Source organism: Myotis daubentonii, chromosome 18 (genome assembly GCF_963259705.1).
Source record: "Myotis daubentonii chromosome 18, mMyoDau2.1, whole genome shotgun sequence".
Lineage (NCBI taxonomy): Eukaryota > Metazoa > Chordata > Mammalia > Chiroptera > Vespertilionidae > Myotis > Myotis daubentonii.
In genome coordinates this window covers 30,023,082-30,043,539 of record NC_081857.1, presented here as the reverse complement: position 1 = coordinate 30,043,539, position 20,458 = coordinate 30,023,082, and the positions used below count along the sequence as shown (strand labels likewise).

The following is a 20,458-nucleotide window of genomic DNA, read 5'->3' as shown; positions in this document are numbered from 1 at the left end:
AGTTGCCTGTTTCCAGTGCCTGATCCAGGGGGTGCCTGAACCTTCCATTTCCTGGGAACATAATGGCACAGCCCTGGACCCTGACTTCTGCGTCCTCAGGGTCACAATGCTGCCTGGTGGCATCCTCCACATCACCAGCGTAAGCCAGGCTGATGTGGGCACCTACCACTGTGTGGCATGCAATGTGGCCAATACCCGGCACTGCTAGAGTGCCCAACTGACCCTCACTGGTGAGCAAGGACTAGGGGAATCAGAGCGGGCATCAGGCAGAGGAGGGCATGGGGAGCTGGTGCCACTGGGAGCAGGTATGGCCGATGTGGTTGTAGGCGGTAAAGTTCTTTGTAGAGACAGACATTTGGAGCACCTGTGATCTGTGGGGCACTGTTGGGTGTTGGGGGTGCAGCAGTAGGGGGACAGAACACCCCAGTACAAAGGGAGGAGCTGTAGGGACCCGGGATAGGGGCCTTTAACCCAGCTTTGGGCTGGAAATGGTCAGGGGCTTCAGGAGCAAGCTCTACCAAGCTGGGTGTTGGAGAGGTGAGGTCAGGAAGGTAGAGAGGTCAGGGAGGTTGAGGAGTGAGCAGCCAGGTCAGGAAGGTGGAGAGGGTGGCATTCCTGACATTTCCTTGTGCAAAAGCACAAGGATGAGAAGAGAGTGGCCGGATCTGGGGTAACAGAGTCGATGTAGGCCAGGCCCACTGTGGAAAGGAGTTGGGACTAGATCCAGAGGAAGTGGGAACCCCTGATGGATTTAGGGGGGGGAACATGGGCTCAGAGTCAGCCTGTCTTGGCTGGGAGTGGATGCCTGGGTGCAGTTGTGTGTGCGTGCGCATACACGCACGCACGCACGCACGCCTGTGTACCTGTGCTTGCATGTTCCCTCCTTGGGGTTCGGATAACAATAGCTTGTAACTGAGATTAAATGTCCAGGGTGACCCCAAATACAGGCCTCGTGGAGTGGGAGGGTTTTATGCCCAAAGCAAAGCCTCTGAGAAGCTGGTACCAAGCAGGAGCCTGAAGGGGAAGCTGCAGGTGGCTGAGGGGAGTAGCGCCTGAACCGTCCACCAGGGGGCTCCATAGTAGAAATAACAAGGAACCTTAGGAAAAACCCAGGGTTGCCTTTGGCAGTGACAAAATTTCATCAAAGGATGTTTATTTTTTTTTCCAAAAGTCATTGTGAGACCTTCCAGAAATAATACATCTGTCTCAGTTTTATTTAAAAATGTGTCTTTATTGATTTTAGAGAGAGACAGTGAGAGGAATGACCCCTACTGGGGATGGAGCCCAAAACCTGGGCACATACTCTGATTGGGAATGGAACACCAGCCAGGGCCAAAAGATGTGTAACTTAGACTGAAAGGGGAAGAGAGGGAGCTGTTGTGTGTCTAATTTGGAACCAACTTACAAACTGAAAGCAGAGAATGGGGCTCAGAGGCTCCTCCCTGAGAGCAGAGGGGGTCCCGGTGTGGTTCCTCTGGCCTCCCACTTCTCATCCCCAATCAGCCACCTGGGGCAGGAGGGCTTCCATGATACTCAGCGCTCCTGGTCAAATGCCAGGGTATCGGGCAGGCATGGTCCACCATCCTGCTGCCCATGGAGGCAGGGGAATGGCCAGTGTCTCAGGCAGGTGAGGAGGAGCAGCAGGCTCTGCTGGGAGCAGAGGATCAACCAGTAACAGAGGGTTTGCGGGTTCCCTAAATGTTGAGAAAGGAGCTGGGGTCAGTGCAGGCTCTTTTCCAGGGACAGGAGCTGGGACCAACGCCCTGACCATTCCCTCCTAAAGCACTCCCTGGGGTGTGCCTTCCCATGGGAGGCACAGGGAGATAGGATTTCCCAGACTCAAGGTTCGAACAGTGGCAGGAGGGGTATGCTGTCACCTGGCCAGTACCTCCAAGACCCAGGTTTGAGGCCCATTTCTGCCAGTCCCTCTGACACTGGACACATTACTCAACCTCTCTGACACGTGGTTTTCTCATCTGCAAACTGGAGAAATTAAAGCAGTTGCCTCATAGGCTTTAGTGAAGATGAAGTGAGACAAGGTGTGCGGATGGGCTCACAGTACGTCGGGGAATGAGGAGGGGTTCAGCCAGTGGTAGACAAACTGTCATATGGTCCAGGTTCTATTCCACTGAACAGTCTGACCACGCAGAACACAGCCTCCTTGGTCAAGGCCAGGACATTCCAGGACAGCCCAGGGCTGAACTAGAGCTTATAAGAGGCAAACTGGGGACGGTCTGGCCCCAACTAGGAATGAATGGATGGCTGGATGGATGAATGAATGAAATACCGGCACATTTATTATTATTATTACTTTTTTAATGAAAGAGGAATGGAGAGGGAGAGAGAGAAACATTAATGATGAGAGAATCATTGATCAGCTGCCTCCTGCACGCCCTCCCTCTGGGGATCAAGCCCCCAACCCGGGCATGTGCCCTTGATCAGAATCGAACCCAGGACCTTTCAGTCCGCAGGCCAATACTCTATCCACTGAGCCAAACCAGATAGGGTGAGGCACAACATTTTGTATTTAAAGTTCTTGATAAAGGACATATATGAAAGGGTTAAAGATATGTTACAAAGTCTCAAAAAATACAAAGTAAAAACAAAAACAAAAATGAAGGTAACAGATTGAGGTATTGGCTTTGTTTCTGTCCAGTGGTTTGGGGGTCCACTGGGACAGGACTGGGTGAGGAATTATTTTGAAAACCTGCAGGGGAGTGGGATGGGAGGGCGCAGAGACAAGTACAAGAAAAGGAAGGTTAAAAAAAAATAAAAAATGAAGGTAAAAGGATAAAGGAAAAGAAAGGCTTATTATTCCTTTGCTGTTCCCAGTGTGAGAACAGCTTCTGGCCATGGTACCCCAGTGATGACTTGTTAAATAACCTAATAGAATGGGAGAGAGTGGCTTAAAACAACAGATGCAGTATAGAGCCAAATAGTGTACAGTAGACCTTTGATTTTTGTGGACCTCGATTTAACAGATTTCGGACTTAATGAACAAAATTTCTTATTCGTGTATCATATGTAAAAGTTAGCACTCTATTCATTTTTAAATGCTTTTAACCCAAGATTTGCTTAAAATTAAATTAACAGATTATTTTTTTGTCATTAATTCACTATTATTTTAAACAAATTTTAGTGAACAGGCCATATGTTAGAGAAAACACTATAGTAACTTCACTGACAATAAATATTATATATCTACAAATACAGTCTACATATTTAGAAGTCAGGGCTTGTAAACAATGGTTAGCATGTTTATCACACCATACTGGGCGTGGTAATTGGTTCTGATGTCACATGGCCTGACTTTCTGCAGTTTTTGTTTTTTGTTAATACTCTCCTGAGGATGTTTTTGCCATTGCTTTTTCAGAGAGTGGAAGGGAGGGAAAGAGGGGAAGAGAGAGGGAAACATCGATGTGAGAGAGCCACATCTACTGGTTGCCTTCTGCATCACCTCAACCCAGGGCAGGAGTGAACCTGCAACCAGGTATGTGCCTTTGACCTGGAATGGAACCAGAGACCCTAGAATGTGCGGGCCAATGCTCTAACCACTGAACACACCAGTCAGCGCTCTGCAGCAGTTTTAACTGGTTCAGGCCACACCCCAGCCATGTGCATTTGTTTACTCTGGGTGACTGATGAATGAATGAATTGAAAGGAAAACATGGGGGAGTGGGTTAATTAAGGTGGCACACAAAGCATTCCAGGTTTTTCAGGGGATGGTGCATATATATAGATTAAGGAATGATTCTGCAGTTTGCTAAGAGCAGTGTGAGCTGCTGGTATAAGGTCCCCACCTGGAGAAACCAGCATGTTACAAAGAATTCAGTCACTAGAGACTAGAGCAGTATGAAGGGAAGGGCTGAGGAAGGCTAGGAAACTCCTCTCCCTAGGACAGAATGGAGACCCAGACTGGGTTAAATGCTACCTCCTTCCAGATACCCTTTATTTTTTTTATTATTTTTTTAAATATATTTTATTGATTTCTTACAGAGAGGAAGGGAGAGGGATAGAGAGTCAGAGACATCGATGAGAGAGAAGCATCGATCAGCCGCCTCCTGAACACCCCCCACTGGGGATGTGCCCGCAGCCAAGGTACATGCCCCTGACCGGAATCGAACCCGTGACCCTTGAGTCCGCAGGCCGAAGTTCCATCCACTAAGCCAAACCGGCCAGGGCCAGATACCCTTTAGACCTTAAGTCATCAGGTAACTAAAGTGGGGTCAGCGGCTTCTGGAACACTGGCTCCATTTAAAGATGGAGGGGAATATGAACACAGATGTAGGTCAGAGCTTTAAGTAATCATCACAATTGGAGGGTACAAACCAAAGGTACCCCATGACTAGGGAGTACAACCCAGAGCCCATCTCCGAAATACCCCTAAATTCTCCCACCAACTGCCCACCATGACTAAAGCACAAGCCACAGGAAAGTTTAGAAACCATTCCTTTCTTTATTAAACATAGCTTGCAAGTGATAAATATTACAAAGTTTTTTTTCTTTTAATCCTTTCTCCAAAAATTAGCTTATTATTTGAATCTGTCACTACTGAAATGCTCAGCAGCATCTGAAACAGATGGGAGTGTATTTGCCTTTTTGAAACCCAGTTTCTATTGGTCTTAGTTTTTTTCACTTTAATTCCCAAACACAATGCAGAAAATTAGAATGCGTTAAAAAAAAAAAAAAAAAAGGAAACTTAAAAGAGGGTTGTGCAAAAGGGTCTTGTTCCCCTCCCACCCACCCCATTCAGAGAAGGCCATTCCCCATCCCACCTCCCTGCTCCCCACCCTCCACCCCGGTCTATCCTTCCACCTTCATCAGGGCCTCATCCATCGTTCTCTCCAGGCTTTACCAGCCAAGAACCTAAAGTGTGTGGAGTACTCAGCCCAGGCTGTGGGGAAGTTGGGCCCCTGAAAGGGACAGGCTGTGTGTGAGCTGTCTTTAGGGGGTTCAGATGAGATATGAGGGAAGGACACAAGATGGGGACTATGTTGGAGCTCTCCTACTGTGTCACCAAGATGATGGGACATTTCACAACCAGTAGCTCAAAGAGGGTGTAAGTCACTAGACCACTAACCTGGGGCATTCACTGGTCAACCCCACCCTTAAGGATCCTGTGGCTGCTTGTGAGGTGCGGCCTGAGGCCTGGTCCACACCCTCAAATGACTAGAGGCATAAGGGCAAAGATGTCACAGGTTTACTGATGTCCTAGACACCACTCTGCTGCCTTTCCCAAACCAAGCCACAGCAGAAACCTGGCAGCTCTCCCAGGGCCTTGTCACACATATAACCACTTTAGCATAGTTACTCTGATTTTCTCCCTGGTTTTCAGCCCAACATTCTCCTCACCTCAAGCTGTTCGCAGGCTGGAGAAGGAAGCATAGCATTAACTTGGTGGCAAGATGATTTCCACTGTAATTTCACAAACAAGAAAACTGAGACCCAGAAAATTAATTCTACCATAACAAGTTAGTAGGAAAATTTGGGACTAGACCCCAGGTCTTCAGACTGTGCCACCACCACACCCCACTTTGTGTTGTGGTTCTCTTTACTCTCAAGTCTGGACTAGGAGCCTTAGCTTTCATAGAAGCCCAGCCTCACCCCAATTTACAAAGATGGATAGGGCTTTCCCTAGGTGAGACTTTCTTAGGATGACTTGTTAAAGTCCTTTCTATCGTCCCCTGGCAATCTCCCCCCATCAAAGGCCCATGAAACTAGATTCTTTTTTTTGGGGGGGGGGGGGAGGTAGGGGAAATCCCTTGCATAAGAAAGCTTGACACTAAATTTTGTTATATAGGTATATTGTATATATGCTGATGCAGTAAGAGGGGGGAAAAAAACAGTGCAAATACAATTACAATTCATAATACTTGGTTTCAATGCCCCCAGGAACTGCCCCATTCCTCAGCTACCTTCCAACCCCAGCACTTCCCCACAGTATCACCCTAATGCTGGGGGGCAGAGAGGGCGGGCAGGTTAGGGTAGGGAGTGGGCTCTGCCGAGGCAGTGCTGGTGACCCGGAGGGAATGCTCCAGGGTGGGGAGGCAAGGCACAAATGCGGGGTGGGTGGTGGGGGAGGGGCTTCTCTGAGGAGGGACAGGGTGGGAGCAGCTGCCAGTCAGTGTGCTGGGCCTGGCCCCCTCTCCGACCACCTCCCCAGCCCTGCCTCCCTCCCTCCTCCCCTTCCCCAGAAACCCTTTTGCACGGATCATACACAAACGGGCACATTACAAAATGACATAACACGGTTTCACAATATCCATGGCTAGGGCTTTTTTTTCTCTTTTTCAGCTTTTTTTTTTTTCTACACAATGTACAATTCCTTTTAAATGAATCAAGAAATAGCTTATATACACGAATGAGTCCTTGTTATAACATCTCGGCAGCAAATATCATAAGCTAATGAAGGTCTTGTTGGAGGGGAAGGGAGCCTAGGACTGGGGTGGGGGTGGGGTGGAGAGAAGGGTTATGCCTTCTGGAGGAATGGGGAGAAAAGGGAGTGGAGGGGGGAAAGGAACAAAAGTAAAATATCAAGAAGCATCTTTACAAAGCAGTTCTATAGCTAATTATTTTTAAAGGGGAAAGGAAAGATAACCAAAGCAGGAACACATCTCTGTTTTAAAAAAAATATGTCTACCATACATACATACAAAAATGTGGAAAAAATACTTATTCCAGGGATGAAGGAAGTCCAGATGCTGTGGTCAAGTGAAAAAAGAAAAAAGAAAAAAAAAAGAAAAGAAAAATAAAAGAGAGACAAATAAGGACCTCAGTCCCTCAGCTTTACCCAAGCCTTACCACTCATCCACCCGTTTCCGGCTTCTAGGGAGTAAGCCACCATCAATAACCTATGACTTTTAGAGGCTTTGGGGATGGAGAAAGCCAGGCAGAACTAGTGGGATCCTCACTATATTACCCTGAGCCTCAGAGCTCCAGGGGTAAAGGGTAACTCTGAATAGAGGGTCTTTCCTCCTATCTTTAGCTTAGTGTCTAGGGGGCCCAAGGCCTGCGGATGAACAGCAACAATAGGCTTGGAGGGACTCAAGGCAATCAGTGATGAAAAAGTAGAGAAATGAGGAAGACGGGGGAGGGAGGGAAGGAGGGAGGTGGAAGGCTAGTACTTTACCATGATTTAGGGAATCCTCACCCCCATCACTAATCCCTGGGAAGGATATGAAAATGAGAAGAGAGGGTAAGAAATCAAACCTCAGCGATTGAGCAAAGGGTCATGGAGCTTTACTAGTGAATAAGCAGCCTCTATGTAACTGACCCTGAGGGGATAAAAACAGGAAAGACTCCACCCTCTCTCCCATTGCCTCAGCACCTTGGCAGGCACTCAACTATAGGTTTTCCTTCCCCATCATCCCCCTTTCTCTACACATCTTACTTCCAAACACCATCCAAAGGTGGCCTGGCTCCCAGGGAAGGGGCTCAGTTCAGGGCAGGGACAGACCCCAGCCAAACGATATTGCACATTCTCTGTTTCTTATTTTTAATCTCAACTGACAAACTTGGGCACCTCGTACCTCTGAGCACCTCTGAGCTGGGGGAGGGGAGACATAACAGAAATGGCACTTCATCATGGGAGGAGGGGGAAGGGCTAGACAGACATGCCACAAGGCAAGATGACTTGTAGGGAAAATATTTTTTTTAAAAAAGCTTCCAATTTCATGGAAGACAGAAAAGCAAAACCAAACGATTTATCCAGTGCTTTCAAAGCACAGAGGGCAAAGAAGAGATGTAAGAATATATCTTTATATATATATATATATATATAATTTTAAAATAATACCACACCCAGTTCCATTAACACCCCCCTCCCACCACTTACAGTCGGGGTAACACATTCCCCAGAAAAATACTTGAAACAATCCCATCACTACCTGTAACTAGTGTCTAGCTTCCAGATCATTTCACCACTGGGGGAGCACAGACATAGGCTGTAGCTCTGCTCCTTTATTAAGTGCTCAATGAATTTGGGGGGAGGGAGGAAAGAAAAAAGCCAGGAAGGCCTTGTAGGGCCAGTATAATCACCCACAGTGGCTCTGGAGTATGGGGAATAGAGGCCAGAGTGGGGAGAACTGAGCCTAATTCTAGCTCCTTCTCCCATCCCATCCCCAAACTTTATAGGGAAGATGTGCAGTTTGTGTGTGTGTTAATTTTAAAAGTGCCTTCTTATTTTAAAAAAATTATTTAATTTTAAAAAATAAAAGCGGGGGAACTTCCCCAGGTGGCTTTCAAGGGCAAAATGTTAAACAACTCTTCACACCTCTCTGCTGAGAGTATCCCTTTCCAGCACTGTGGTAGCTTTTAGAGCTGGAGAGGCAGGTGGGTGTACACTGTGAGAGCAGAAACCCCGCTTTTATGGGACTTCTCTTACCTCAAAAACAGCCGGGTCCCCACCGTATAAGTAAATGGGATACTAATCTCCCCAATCCCCAGAACAGCAACATTGCACAATTAAATTCATTTTCTACATTAGTAGCACTTAAGGAAGGGGGTGGGGCACAATGAATAGAATTCGGGGGGGGGGGTGGCAACAATTAATTTTCTAGCAGAGGCCTAAAGCTGGTTTGGACATGAGTGGTCTGGTTCTGAGCAGTTGGCTCTGCAGTCAGTGCAGCAGGGTCAGGGCAAGACTCCAACTTGATCAGGTGCTCTCACCCTCACCCCCTGGCACTCAGAGGGTGAAGACAGACAAATGTGAACCTCAACTGTCAGGAGAGAAAGCCCTTCTTCCTTCCTCTATTTCCTCCCTTTATCATTTCATGCCCATCCCAACTCTAGGTCACCCAATAAACTCAGGCTGGGAACAGCCATTCCTCTATAGTACAAATGGGGCTGTGGTTACTAGGATAAAAAAAGTGGGGGATAGGAAAAATTTTTATAAGAAAATAAGATGAAATTATTATTTTGGGCTGGTTGGCCTGGAATAGACTTCCACGACTCCACTAGGCTCAGGAGACCAATCTTATTCCCCCAGCATCCAGATGGCTAGGACCTGGTCTCAGTCTTCCTTGGCTCAACATTATGCTCATCATCATGCTCCTTTCTCCCCCTTCTCCGAGTCAACTGTAGGATGGTTAAGTTTTAAAGCTTCTCCCTCCAGGCTCTTCCCCCTCATGCTTAGAGCCCAACTTAAATACTAACACTGCCTCCTGAACTGTCCAATCCAGAGACTCCACAGTGGATGTGCTGTTTCTCCTTGGTTGATGCCACCATCTCCCCTGGTTAAGTGCATAAGAACTCTGCCCTAATACTCCTGGTCATGCTCTACCTGGCAGCTGGGACCCTACTGCAATGCGCCTACTATTTAACTGAATGTCATTTGTGTTTATTTAAAAAAAAAAAAAAAAAGGGGGGGAGGGAGGACAAAAAAAAGAGAGAAAAAAATATTGGGGAAATAAAAAAGGTTTAACCGTCCACTGAACAAAGGGAGGACACACAACATCATTAAAAATAGTAATTATCATTATAGCATAAAAACAAACTTTAGAAACACACGTCAGAGGGCTTAAATTTCTCCCCAGGACCTCATTCTCACCTCTACCAGAGGTGAATGTTCACCTCACTGTTATAAGAAAACTGAAGAGAGAAGACAGAGCGGCAGAAGAACAGATCGCAGCAGTATGAAATAAAGGGGAGGTGGTGGGGCGGGGCTTGTGTTTTCTTGCTGATTTCTATTTTTTGTCTTCTGTTTTGTTTTCCGTGTATGGTAGGCACCAGTACAGGCACTGCATGCGACGGAAGTTAGGGCCGAAGGGAGAGGAGAGGGGTAAAGGATTCAAGGTTGGGGCAGTACAAGTGGAACAGGCGTTATTTCTGTCCACTAATGGATTGCGATATAGACCGGGGAGGGATCATGTCTAAAAGGTATTCCCGCTGTCGGTCTGCCAAACTGGGGGCTTTGTGTCCTCCGATGCCAGTGTTCAAGTATGCAATGTTGACACCTAGACCCAGGAGACAAAAGTGGAGGGCAGGTATTAAAAAGGAAATGACACCTTCTTCTGCTACTTAGGGCTGCAGAGCTGGAGATGGGAGAAGATATTAGAAGCTGCCTACTTCTGTCCAGACTCAGTTAACTTTGTTTCAGTAGCAACTATCCCTTTGCTCTAAGCTTTAGGGAAAGAGGTCTTCCTGAAACTTCAATCCTTCAAGAATAATAAACATGATGTCTTGATGATATAGGCGAGTCAAAGAAAACAGTGGTGAGAAGAAAATAACCAAGACAAAGAGATGAAATCACTGAATCTGCTTTGGTTTTGGGGCTGCTGACCATGGAAAGGCAACCATGGATCCAACAGGATTAGGACAGTTGGTTCTGCAGTTCTAGCCAAAAGACATCAATAACCACATGCCCACCAAGGGGGCAAATTAGACATTAAATTTCTAATGGCAGGGACTTTGTCAGTTTCACCACCAAAACCCTAGTACACTGTGCTTAGCATGTAATATAAATTTAGCAAACATTTGCCGTATAAGGCATATAGATCAATGGAACAGAACAGACCCCAGAAATTGCCACAAGCCATTACGCTCCATTAATATTTGACAAAGGAGGCAAGAGCATACAATAGAGTCAAGACAGTCTCTTCAATAAATGGCGTTGGGAAAATTGAACAGATACATGCAAAAAAATGAAACTAGACCACCAACTTACACCATACACAGGAATAAACTAAAAATGGGTAAAGGACTTAAATGTAAGTTGTGAAACCATAAAAATCCTAGAAGAAACCACAGGCAGCAAATCTCAGACATCTCCATAGCAATATGTTTATGGATACATCTTCTAGGGCAGTGATGGCGAACCTATGACACGCATGTCAGAGGTGACACGCGAACTCATTTTTTTGGTTGATTTTTGTTAAATGGCATTTAAATATATAAAATATCAAAAATGTAAGTCTTTGTTTTACTATGGTTACAAATATCAAAGAATTTCTATATGTGACACAGCACCAGAGTTAAGTTAGGGTTTTTCAAAATGCTGACACGCCAAGCTCAAAAGGTTCGCCATCACTGTTCTAGGGCAAAGCAAACTAAGGAGAAAATAAAAAAAATGGGACTATAGCAAAAGAAACCAACAAAATGAAAAGGGAGCCCACTGTTTGGGAGAACATATTTGGCAGTGACACATCTGATAAGGGTTAATATCCAAAATATATAAGGAACTAATACAACTTAAAAGAAAGAGAAACAATCCAATTAAAAAATGGGCAAAGGACCTAAAAAGACACTTCTCCAAAGTGGACATACAGGTGGCTAAGTGACATATGAAAAATGCTCAAAGTCACTGATCATCAGAGATGCAAATTAAAATGACAATGAGGTGTTACTCACACCTGTCAGAATGGCTACCATCAACAAATGACAAGTGCTGGGGAGGATGTGGAGAAAAGAGAACCCTAGTAGTACAATGCTGGTGGGAATGCAGACTGGTGCGGCCATTATGGAAAACAGTATGGAGTTCCCTCAAAAATTTAAATATGGAACTGCCATTTAACCCAGTGATCCCACTTCTAGGAATATATCCTAAGAAATCCAAAACACCAATCAGAAAGAATGTATGCACCCCTATGTTCATAGGAGCACATTTCACAATAGCTAAGATCTGGAAACAGTCCAAGTACCCATCAGTAGACGAGTAGATAAAAAAGCTGTGGTACAGTGGAATACTATGCAGCACTAAAAAAGAAAAATCTCTTACCCTTTGAGACAGCATGGAGGGACCTGGAGAGTATCATGATGCTAAGTGAAATAAGTCAGTCAGAGAAAGTCAAGTATCACATGACCTCACTCATATGTAGAAATTTAATTAGCATGATAAACTGAAGAACGGAGTGGATCCAGAAACATGGAAGCATGGAACAGAGTGCAAAATCTCTGAGGAAAGGTGGGGAAGGTTGGGTGGATGGGAGATAATCAACCAAAGACCTTGTATGCATATATGCCTAACCCATGGATATAGACAATAGGATGGTGAAGGCCTAGGGTGGAGGGGGTCAATGGAGGAAAAAAGGGAGCATATGTGATGCTTTCAGTAATGAAACTTTAAAAAATTTGTCATATAAAAAAAAAGGGAAGGGAATAGGACCTAAAGAAAGAGCAGAAAACAAAAGAAGGACAATTTACCTGAAGGGGCTGCTATAGAATTGTGTACTAACTAGTTAATCCCTGAGAAAAGTTCTCAGATCAACCCTTCTTACCTGGCATACCAAGGAGGCCCCCTGGCACAGACAGCTGGGGTGCCTGTGCAAAGTTGGAAAGCATGGAACGGGCAGATGTGGGTATGCCACGCTGGAGGCTGCTTTGGGGCTGTGGAGCCTGCAACGATGAGGAGACAGTTCATCACAACTTTGCCATATGGAAAGTTTAAGTGGGGGAGTAAGAACATGAAAGTGCAAGATTGTAGTATGACTTCCCGCAGAAGGAAAAAACAGTTGGGATAAATAGCTGACAAACCCTGAGATAATTCCTCACCTGCCGAAGTGTATGATGTCTCATTATGGTCTCTTGTTTACTGACACTGGACACAGCTGGAGCCGTAGTGGGGGAGAGGGCTGCCTGCTGCTGTAATCGCTGTTCAATTTCCTGTTGGGAGTCATCAGGTCAAATTGGGCAGGACAGCACCCAATTTCCTAACCAGAAAACCTAGAAGTCTTATCTCTATTGCTGCCAGCTAGTTGAAGGGATATAAAAAAGGCCATAGAGTTTGGTGGGGTACAGTGCACTAAGATATCAGGGTACAAGTAGCCTACATGCTTCACTGATTAAGGGGCCCCTCTCTCCTGGAAAGCTGGCTTTCAGAAGCTGGCTGGGTAGTGGTGATGAGCTGACCTATATAATTAAAACTGAAGAGTTACTGAGGTTTTATTTTTGACTCCTGTCTACCATTTTCCAGAAGATTCATGATGTTACCCAAAGGGTCTGATGGGTGGAAAATGTGACAGACGAAAAGAATCAGAGTTTCCCAACATATCCCTCCCCTCTTCAAGATAGATTCATTATATTAACCCCTAGAGTGCCGGGAGCGCTATCCCGCTCCTCCTGCAGTGTCACTATTAAATGCTAGTACTTCACTCTTTATTGACAGATGGCACCTAAGGAAAATCAGCAAAAATGCCTTGGCAATTTTAGCATAGTTCCTAGGATATTGGTTGGCACTCAAAGGGTTAATACTATAGGTGGTATTCACACACTCTAGCCCCACTAGTCTTCACTGGACTACTTTATATCTACCCTTTCCATTGTCATTTCTTTGTCAAATGTGGACTGCAGATAATTACTTCTCTCAAAGAGATTTCCAATACAAATACAAATCCCTTCCATTAAAATCCATTTGTTTGAGGAGGAAACAAAGTTGAGAATAAATTTCTTTAGTGATATTAGGGAAAGGCAAGAGTCTCAAGCTTTCTGTCCCTTTCCCTTAACCTCAGTCATTATATATCACTCACTGTGCTCTTATCCAATCAGAAATAATCAAATGGAAATGGGAAGGAGAATGGTTAAGTAGGAAAAAAGGGAACCACGGCCTCCAGGTTCTAGGAACTTCAATCCAGAAACCAAATCACCAGGACTGTGAGGATCACATAGATAGCTCCTCTAAATTAGAAGTAATTATCTTTAGGGACAACCCAACCTAGACAAGTCACTGGTGAGAAGTCAGAATTCTTACCTGTTCCTGCTGTAGGGCTTTAACAAAAGCGTTTTTCAGCCGGTTGGTGTGTTCAGCTTTTAGAGCCTTCTTCTGGTTGGAGGTCATACATTGCTCACATAGAATCTTACCATTCTTCTCTTGCTTCCAGTGAGGGGTGAAATCTGTGCGGCACTGGGCACAAACAAAGGGTTCGACCCGCAGAAGTGAGGCACAGCTTTTGCCTAGATGCCAACAAGAAGAATAATCAGTGGTTTCACATTTCCTCTCTATCTCGTTTCTCTTCATCAAAGGAATCTTTTTCCAGGAGTTTACTTTCCTGAATTAAGAAAGAGACTCTACAAAAATAATACTCTATAAAAATACTTTATTTCCTTTGATTTTAACAGCATAACTTTAGTGAATTCAGATAGTACCATTCCCATTTACAAAGGAGCAAACAAAATTTAAGAAACATAGTTCCTAAATAACAAAGCTGGCATAAGAACCCGAGTCTTCTGATTTCTTATTATATTACCATTCCAAAAAGTGCCAATTTAGATTCAAAGGACTCCAGCTAACTCAGCCAATACTTTTGCTTCTTAGCACTGCTTTACCTCAGATTACATTTATCTTTGTCACATGTGTTTATAAGTTTTAGTTATCAGTGTCTAAATGATTCACTTTATGATCTATTTCTAGCCAATATTGAGCCCTTTAGACACTTTACCGTCAGGTATTCCCTTAAACTTGTATGTTTGGAAATTCAGGCTTAGTAACTTAATGACAGGGACTGAATATAAGAACGTAGCACAATGCCCCATAAACACTGACATTAAAAGGTAAGTGTTCTAGCCTGGCCAACCTGGCTCTGTGGTTGAGCGTGGACCATGAACCAGGAGGTCACAGTTTTATTCTGGGTCATGGCACATGCCTGGTTTCGGGCTCAATTCCCAGTGGGGGGATGTGCAGAAAAGCGGCTGATCAATGATTCTCTCTCATTATTGATGTTTCTATCTCTTTTTCCCTCTCCCTTCCTCTCTGAAATCAATTAAAAAAAAAAAAAAAAAGTACAACTCAACACCAAAACTTAAATAAGTGTTCTAGTCATCAAATTATGTATGAATTATGCTAGGCACCATTTAAAACAATACACTGCAAAAATACACAAGAGACAAAAAATACACAATATATATAGTAAGAAGAGGTTATTTAATATTACATAATATCCCGTGATACTCTGCTTATGTCAACCAGGCTTGGCAACCTCTTGCTTAGATAAAGACTGACTAGAGAAAAAAAAAGTCTTACCTTGGCTGTCGATAACACTTTGTACGACTTCTTCCAAGCCTACCATGTAGATGAACTCGCTGTTAGCTGCACTAGGCAGAAAGTGAAGCAAGGGAGCAGGAGGTTTAGGAGGTGGAATCTCCAGGAGTGTCTTTTCCAGCTGTTTACGAAGAGCCAATTTGGCTGCAGCCTGTGAGTTGGCAGCATCAGTCATGGCGCTGGGGCTAGGAAGTGGTGAGGACACTCTGTTCACGGTCCCTGGCTGGATATGGGAGGCAAGATTCATATAGATGGCAGAGGATGTTGTGCGCTGACAGGGAACAGAAGAACTTGACTGCTGAAATAGATTTAGTACAGGGTCAGTGATGATATGTGGGAGAAAGGACCAATTCTTGTTTTTGTGGCAGAGAACATTATTTGATCTTAGTTTAGACTACCTAGCTTCCCCCAAACTAAGAAAAAGGCAGGAGGTGTCCAATTTCTTCTTTGGAAAAAAAAAAAAACTACAGCACACAGGAAAGAAGAATAATGACTGAGCTAAAACTGCTAAGGGAAAAATAAAAATATTCCCTAGAGACTTCTATCTATCTTCTAGACCAGGGGTCCTCAAACTACGGCCCGCGGGCCACATGCAAATACAAATACTGTATTTGTTCCCGTTTTGTTTTTTTATTTCAAAATAAGATATGTGCAGTGTGCATAGGAATTTGTTCATAGTTTTTTTTTAAACTATAGTCCGGCCCTCCAACGATCTGAGGGACAGTGAACTGGCCCCCTGTTTAAAAAGTTTGCGGACCCCTGTTCTAGACAATGTTAGCTCATTATGCTCTACTGGTATAATCTCTTTTTTCCACCCCTACTTTCATATAATTCCCTCAGTGCTTCCACTTTTGGGGATAGTTGTCCAAGTTCCATCAAAATTATCCTTGTTGTCTTAATTTCTATCTGTCCAAAAACGTAAAACCTACAATTCTTTCAACAGGGAAAGCAAATAAAAGATTTCTGTGTTACCACATAGGGCTCTCTCTTACCGGTTGGTAATTGATGGCGGGGTTTATATTGGGTGTTGTGGTGCGTACGAGGCCAGGCTTAGGCGGGCCGCGCTGACCCTGTAGCTGGGCTGGGTTTGGTGCAATAACACGCTGAGACATCAACATGTGTGGGAGGGTGGTATTGGTTGCTGAACGAATGACACTATGACCCTGAAAGGAAAGAAAAGGAAAAGAACTAGTCATAGGTGATAAAATGCCCCACAAAATGTGAAAGGGAAAACATTATTTATAATACGTAGCTGAGTAGAAATATAGAATAAGTATACCATCACTGTAAACCCTTATTAGTCGCTAGAAATTCCCTGGCCTTTTTTTTTTTTGTATAAGCTATCTAATCTATATGGAAAAGGGCTAAACTGAAAACCTTCTCTAGAGAAGAAAAACTAGAGTGGAAAGATGGGGGTTATTCATCCTACTGCAGACTACATCAGGCCACAAAGGACCAACAGGATTGCCTGTAGTAATAACACCTATTTCATGGCCCTCTGACACTAAGATCCCACTATGGGTCACATACCTGTAATGTTCTTAAATTCTGAGGTTCAACCCCCTGGGCCCCAGGCCGGGAGGGAAGCTTGGATAGGCCCTGCTGTCCAACATGGGCAGGAGATGGCTGAACAATAGATGCTGCATTCTGTACAATTGGAGTCTGGGAAAGAGAATAGAAAATGAGACAACTGGAAAAGGCTGAAGAGGTATAAACTTGGTACACTTCTAAACTTTTTTTTTTTTTAAATTTTTATTGATTTCAGAGAGGAAGGGAGAGGGAGAGAGATATAGAAACATCAATGATGAGAATCATCGATCAGCTACCTCCTGCACAACCTTACTGAGGATTGAGCCCACAACCCAGGCATGTGCCTTGACTGGGAATTGAACCGTGACCTCCTGGTTCATAGATAAATGCTCAACAAATTGAGCCACAATGGCTAGGCAATACACTTCTAAACTTTAAATTCTTGTCAGTGTGAAGCTCCCACTGACCAGGAGGGAAAATGAAGGGGGGGGTGGTGGGGGTGGAATAAAGAATCAAAGTTTTTTTTGATTAAGGCCTAACATAAAAAAACCTACCTGGGGCAGCCCATTCTCAATCCAGTCCGCCCCCCCTCCCCTCCCTTTCCCCAGTCCCTTATTTCTAGGGCACATTACCTTCTGAACCACGTTCTCTTTCTGTAGCTGACTCTGTCTCAGTTTCTTTAACAGCACTAGTCGAGCTTCTTCCAATCGCAACTCATCCCTCAGCTGCTTGATGAGCTGCTGCCGTTCCTCAATGCCCTTCCCCTAAGGAAACATGGAGACTGTCAACTATGGTAGCCCAGAGTCCCTTCCTGCAAGATGATCCCTTCTTTTAGGTCTGAAACCTTCATCTTCCACAAGTAGCAGAAGTGATGATGAGATTGTTATCTTTGTGTTCTTGGGGTCTGGCAAGCACAGAGGCAGTGGCAGGAGCCTCTCCCGGTGGTAAGGAGTGAGGGATCCCGGGCTGTGAAAGGGATGTCTGACTGCCGGCTTACCCGATCCCGTGCCCCCCCCCCCCCAACTGCTGGCAGACATCTCCTGAGGGGTCCTGGACTGCGAGAGGGCGCAGGCCAGGCTGAGGGACCCCACCTCCCACCCCCAGTGCATAAATCTCATGCACCGGGCCTCTAGTCATTTATAAAGTGTCATCAATGGGTATTTTGACCTAACAAATAACTATAAAAATAACAGAACTGGGATACTTACAGAATTAGAGAGAATAGGAGGAGTAAGAAAAACATTTTTTTTTGTCCTTTTTTTTTTTTTTACCTTAAACATCTCTAGGTTGGCTGCTTTGAGTCTTTCTTCCATTCGGGAACTGGAACGGGGACTGGAAGCCTCATTATCAGATAAAACAATGATGTCTGGGGAGGGAGTTAGCCTTCCTCGGTCTGGCTCACTAACACGAAAAGAAAAAAATTAAGGTATGTCCAACAATGAAAGTTCACCGAAAAGTTTTTAAAACTTCAAGGGACCTTAGGTCTGTCCCAATTCACCCAGAGGATGACAGAGAACTCAAATTATAGGATAAAGAAGACACTCAAATGAAAGTGATGATGAAACCTCATCAAAAGTCCTTTTCCTGTCTAAATTCCTCACAGAGGATGCAGCGACAAAGTCATGGGCTTTAGAAATGGAAATAAGAGTGTTCTCATCACACTTAGTAAAGTAAAATTCTAAATGTTCTCCCTATACCTCTCTCCCCTTTGGGTTCATTAGTAGGAGCAAGAAGAAAATGGCTGGTTTGACAGGCGAAGAAGGGTTTAAGGCAGTAAAGCCTAGTTGCCCACCCCAGGTACATATGTTGCTAATATGTTGCTAAGGAGATAGCTCATTATACCAGTAATATGGTCCTGGCCATCTGAGGATTTACAAGAAAGGAGGTTTTATCACAACTCCATGATAGTCTTACCTTGTCAAGAGTTAAGGCAAAAGAAGGTACTGTTCTCATTGGCTTGAGGGAATGGACAATGCCAAATATAATGTCTATGGCCTTCTGGAGGACTGACACTCCAGATGTAAATATATATGGAACTTGCATCTACTTGCCAGAGTTCTGCGTAGTATCTTTCTTCAGAAAGAAACTGTCTAGAAATGAATTTGAAATCTGTCTTCCACAATGGTTCTCCTGGAGCTTATTTATTAAACAACTTTAGTTTTGGTCTTTGTGGGGCTGCCTTGACAGAATTCTACTTGTGTCTGGCCAGCATGGCTCAGTGGTTGAGCATCAACCTAAGAACTAAAAGGTCACAGTTCGATTCCTGATCAGGGCACATGCCCAGGTATTGGGCTCCAGCCCCAGTGGGGGGCATGCCGGAGGCAGCTGATCAATGATTCTCTCTCTTCATTGATGTTTCTATCTCTCCCTCCCTCTCCCTTCCTCTTTAATAAATATATATATATCCCTAACCGGTTTGGTTCAGTGGATAGAGCATCGGCCTGCGGACTGAAGGGTCCTAGGTTTGATTCCAGTCAAGGGCATGTACCTTGGTTGCGGGCACATCCCCAGTGGGGGATGTGCAGGAGGCAGCTGATCGATGTTCCTCTCATCGATGTTTCAAACACTCTATTCCTCTCCCTTTCCCTTCCTCTCTATAAAAAAATCAGTAAAATATATTTAAATATATATCTAATTATATAATTAAAATATTATATATATGTAATTAAAAAGAATCCTACTTATTTCTCTAAGATGATGAAAAATAGCATTCATCATTTACCACTTAAGACCTTGAGTTCTTCACTGTATTTTGGAATACAGAAATCTAAGCAATATGTTCTTAGGTCTTATTTAAACATGTAACCCAAACTCTTAATACACATAGACCTTTAGTCCTGAGAGCTTCTCTACCATTTCTGAGGGCTTGACAACATGTGCCTTTTAAACTACGCACCCTGGATGGTTGGGATAGGCATTCAATTTCTCTACAGGGTAAACTAAGTTATAATAAAAATCAACTAAAATTTAGCTGAGGAAATAGAATAAGAAGACAGAGTAACAAGAATGACTATCTAGGGCCCTGGTTAGTGTGGCTCAGTTGGTTGGAGCACTTAAGGTGGCGGGTTTGGTTCCTGGTCAGGGTATATACCCTGGTTGCGGATCCGGTTGGGGTGCATATAGGAGGCAATCAATCTATGTTTCTGTTTCTCTCTGTCTCAAATCAATAAAAAATACATTGAAAAAAAAAGGAATTACTATTTTGGGAACTATTCAAGTCTCCTGTGTAATCACTAGTCACAGACATAGCAAGCTGAGACTGTGGAGTTATAGAAAATGAAGCCACTAGAGGGGAAAAAAGAACCTTTCATAACCCCAAATTCCTGGAGTAATGGTCAGGCCTAAATAAAGTTTGAATTTTTTAATTTTTTTTTTTAGTTAATCCTCACCTGAGGATATTTTTTCATTGATTTTTAGAGAGAGTGGAAGGTAGGGGGGAAGAGGGAGAGAAATAGCAATATGAAAGAGACACATCAATTGCCTCCTGCATGAGTCCTGACCAGGGCCCAGGTAGGGGAGGAGCCTGCAACCGAGATATGTTACCTGGACGGGAATCGAAACCTGGGACCTTTTAGTCCCCAGGCTGATGCTCTATCCACTGAGTCAAACCGGCTAGGGTTGAATTCATTTTTTGGGCAACTTTATCATTTTTATATTCTTTCATCTCCCCACCATCTCTAACACTGACATTGCTGAATAATTTTGAGCTCTGGTAATTTCTACTTCTTCTACTTGATTCCCCAATGTTTATTATATCAACAGTCTGAAGCTCTTTCCATTCTGGTCCCTGCTGGATACACACACCACATATTTCTAAGTTAAGAAATTCTTCCTTGCTCAAATGAGTGCCACCTACCTATTGCTAGGGATTCCCCAGCAACAACACAAGCAGAGACATTCCTGGATGGGGATTTTGCAATTGAGTGGCATTTATCAAGAAGTTATGCCTGAGAACAACCC

The 20,458-nt window shown here is 44.2% G+C and overlaps 1 protein-coding gene across 4 annotated transcripts in view; it reads right to left on the bottom strand.

Moving 5' to 3' along the window:
* Positions 1-6,251: 6,251 nt before the first annotated feature.
* GATAD2B (GATA zinc finger domain containing 2B) overlaps positions 6,252-20,458 on the bottom strand; it is a 79,033-nt gene continuing 64,826 nt past the window's right edge. For 2 of the 4 annotated variants that reach the window (XM_059673762.1, XM_059673761.1), the window contains 9 exons: positions 17,770-17,899; positions 17,131-17,262; positions 16,499-16,630; positions 15,961-16,131; positions 14,951-15,266; positions 13,682-13,884; positions 12,487-12,597; positions 12,213-12,330; positions 6,252-9,953 (listed from right to left, as the gene is read on the bottom strand). In XM_059673762.1, coding sequence (XP_059529745.1) covers positions 9,820-9,953; positions 12,213-12,330; positions 12,487-12,597; positions 13,682-13,884; positions 14,951-15,266; positions 15,961-16,131; positions 16,499-16,630; positions 17,131-17,262; positions 17,770-17,899 — 1,447 coding nt within the window. In that variant the 3' untranslated portion in view covers positions 6,252-9,819. The remainder of the gene's footprint in view (positions 9,954-12,212; positions 12,331-12,486; positions 12,598-13,681; positions 13,885-14,950; positions 15,267-15,960; positions 16,132-16,498; positions 16,631-17,130; positions 17,263-17,769; positions 17,900-20,458) is intronic. The other 2 variants (XM_059673760.1, XM_059673763.1) reach the window with 2 other exon arrangements.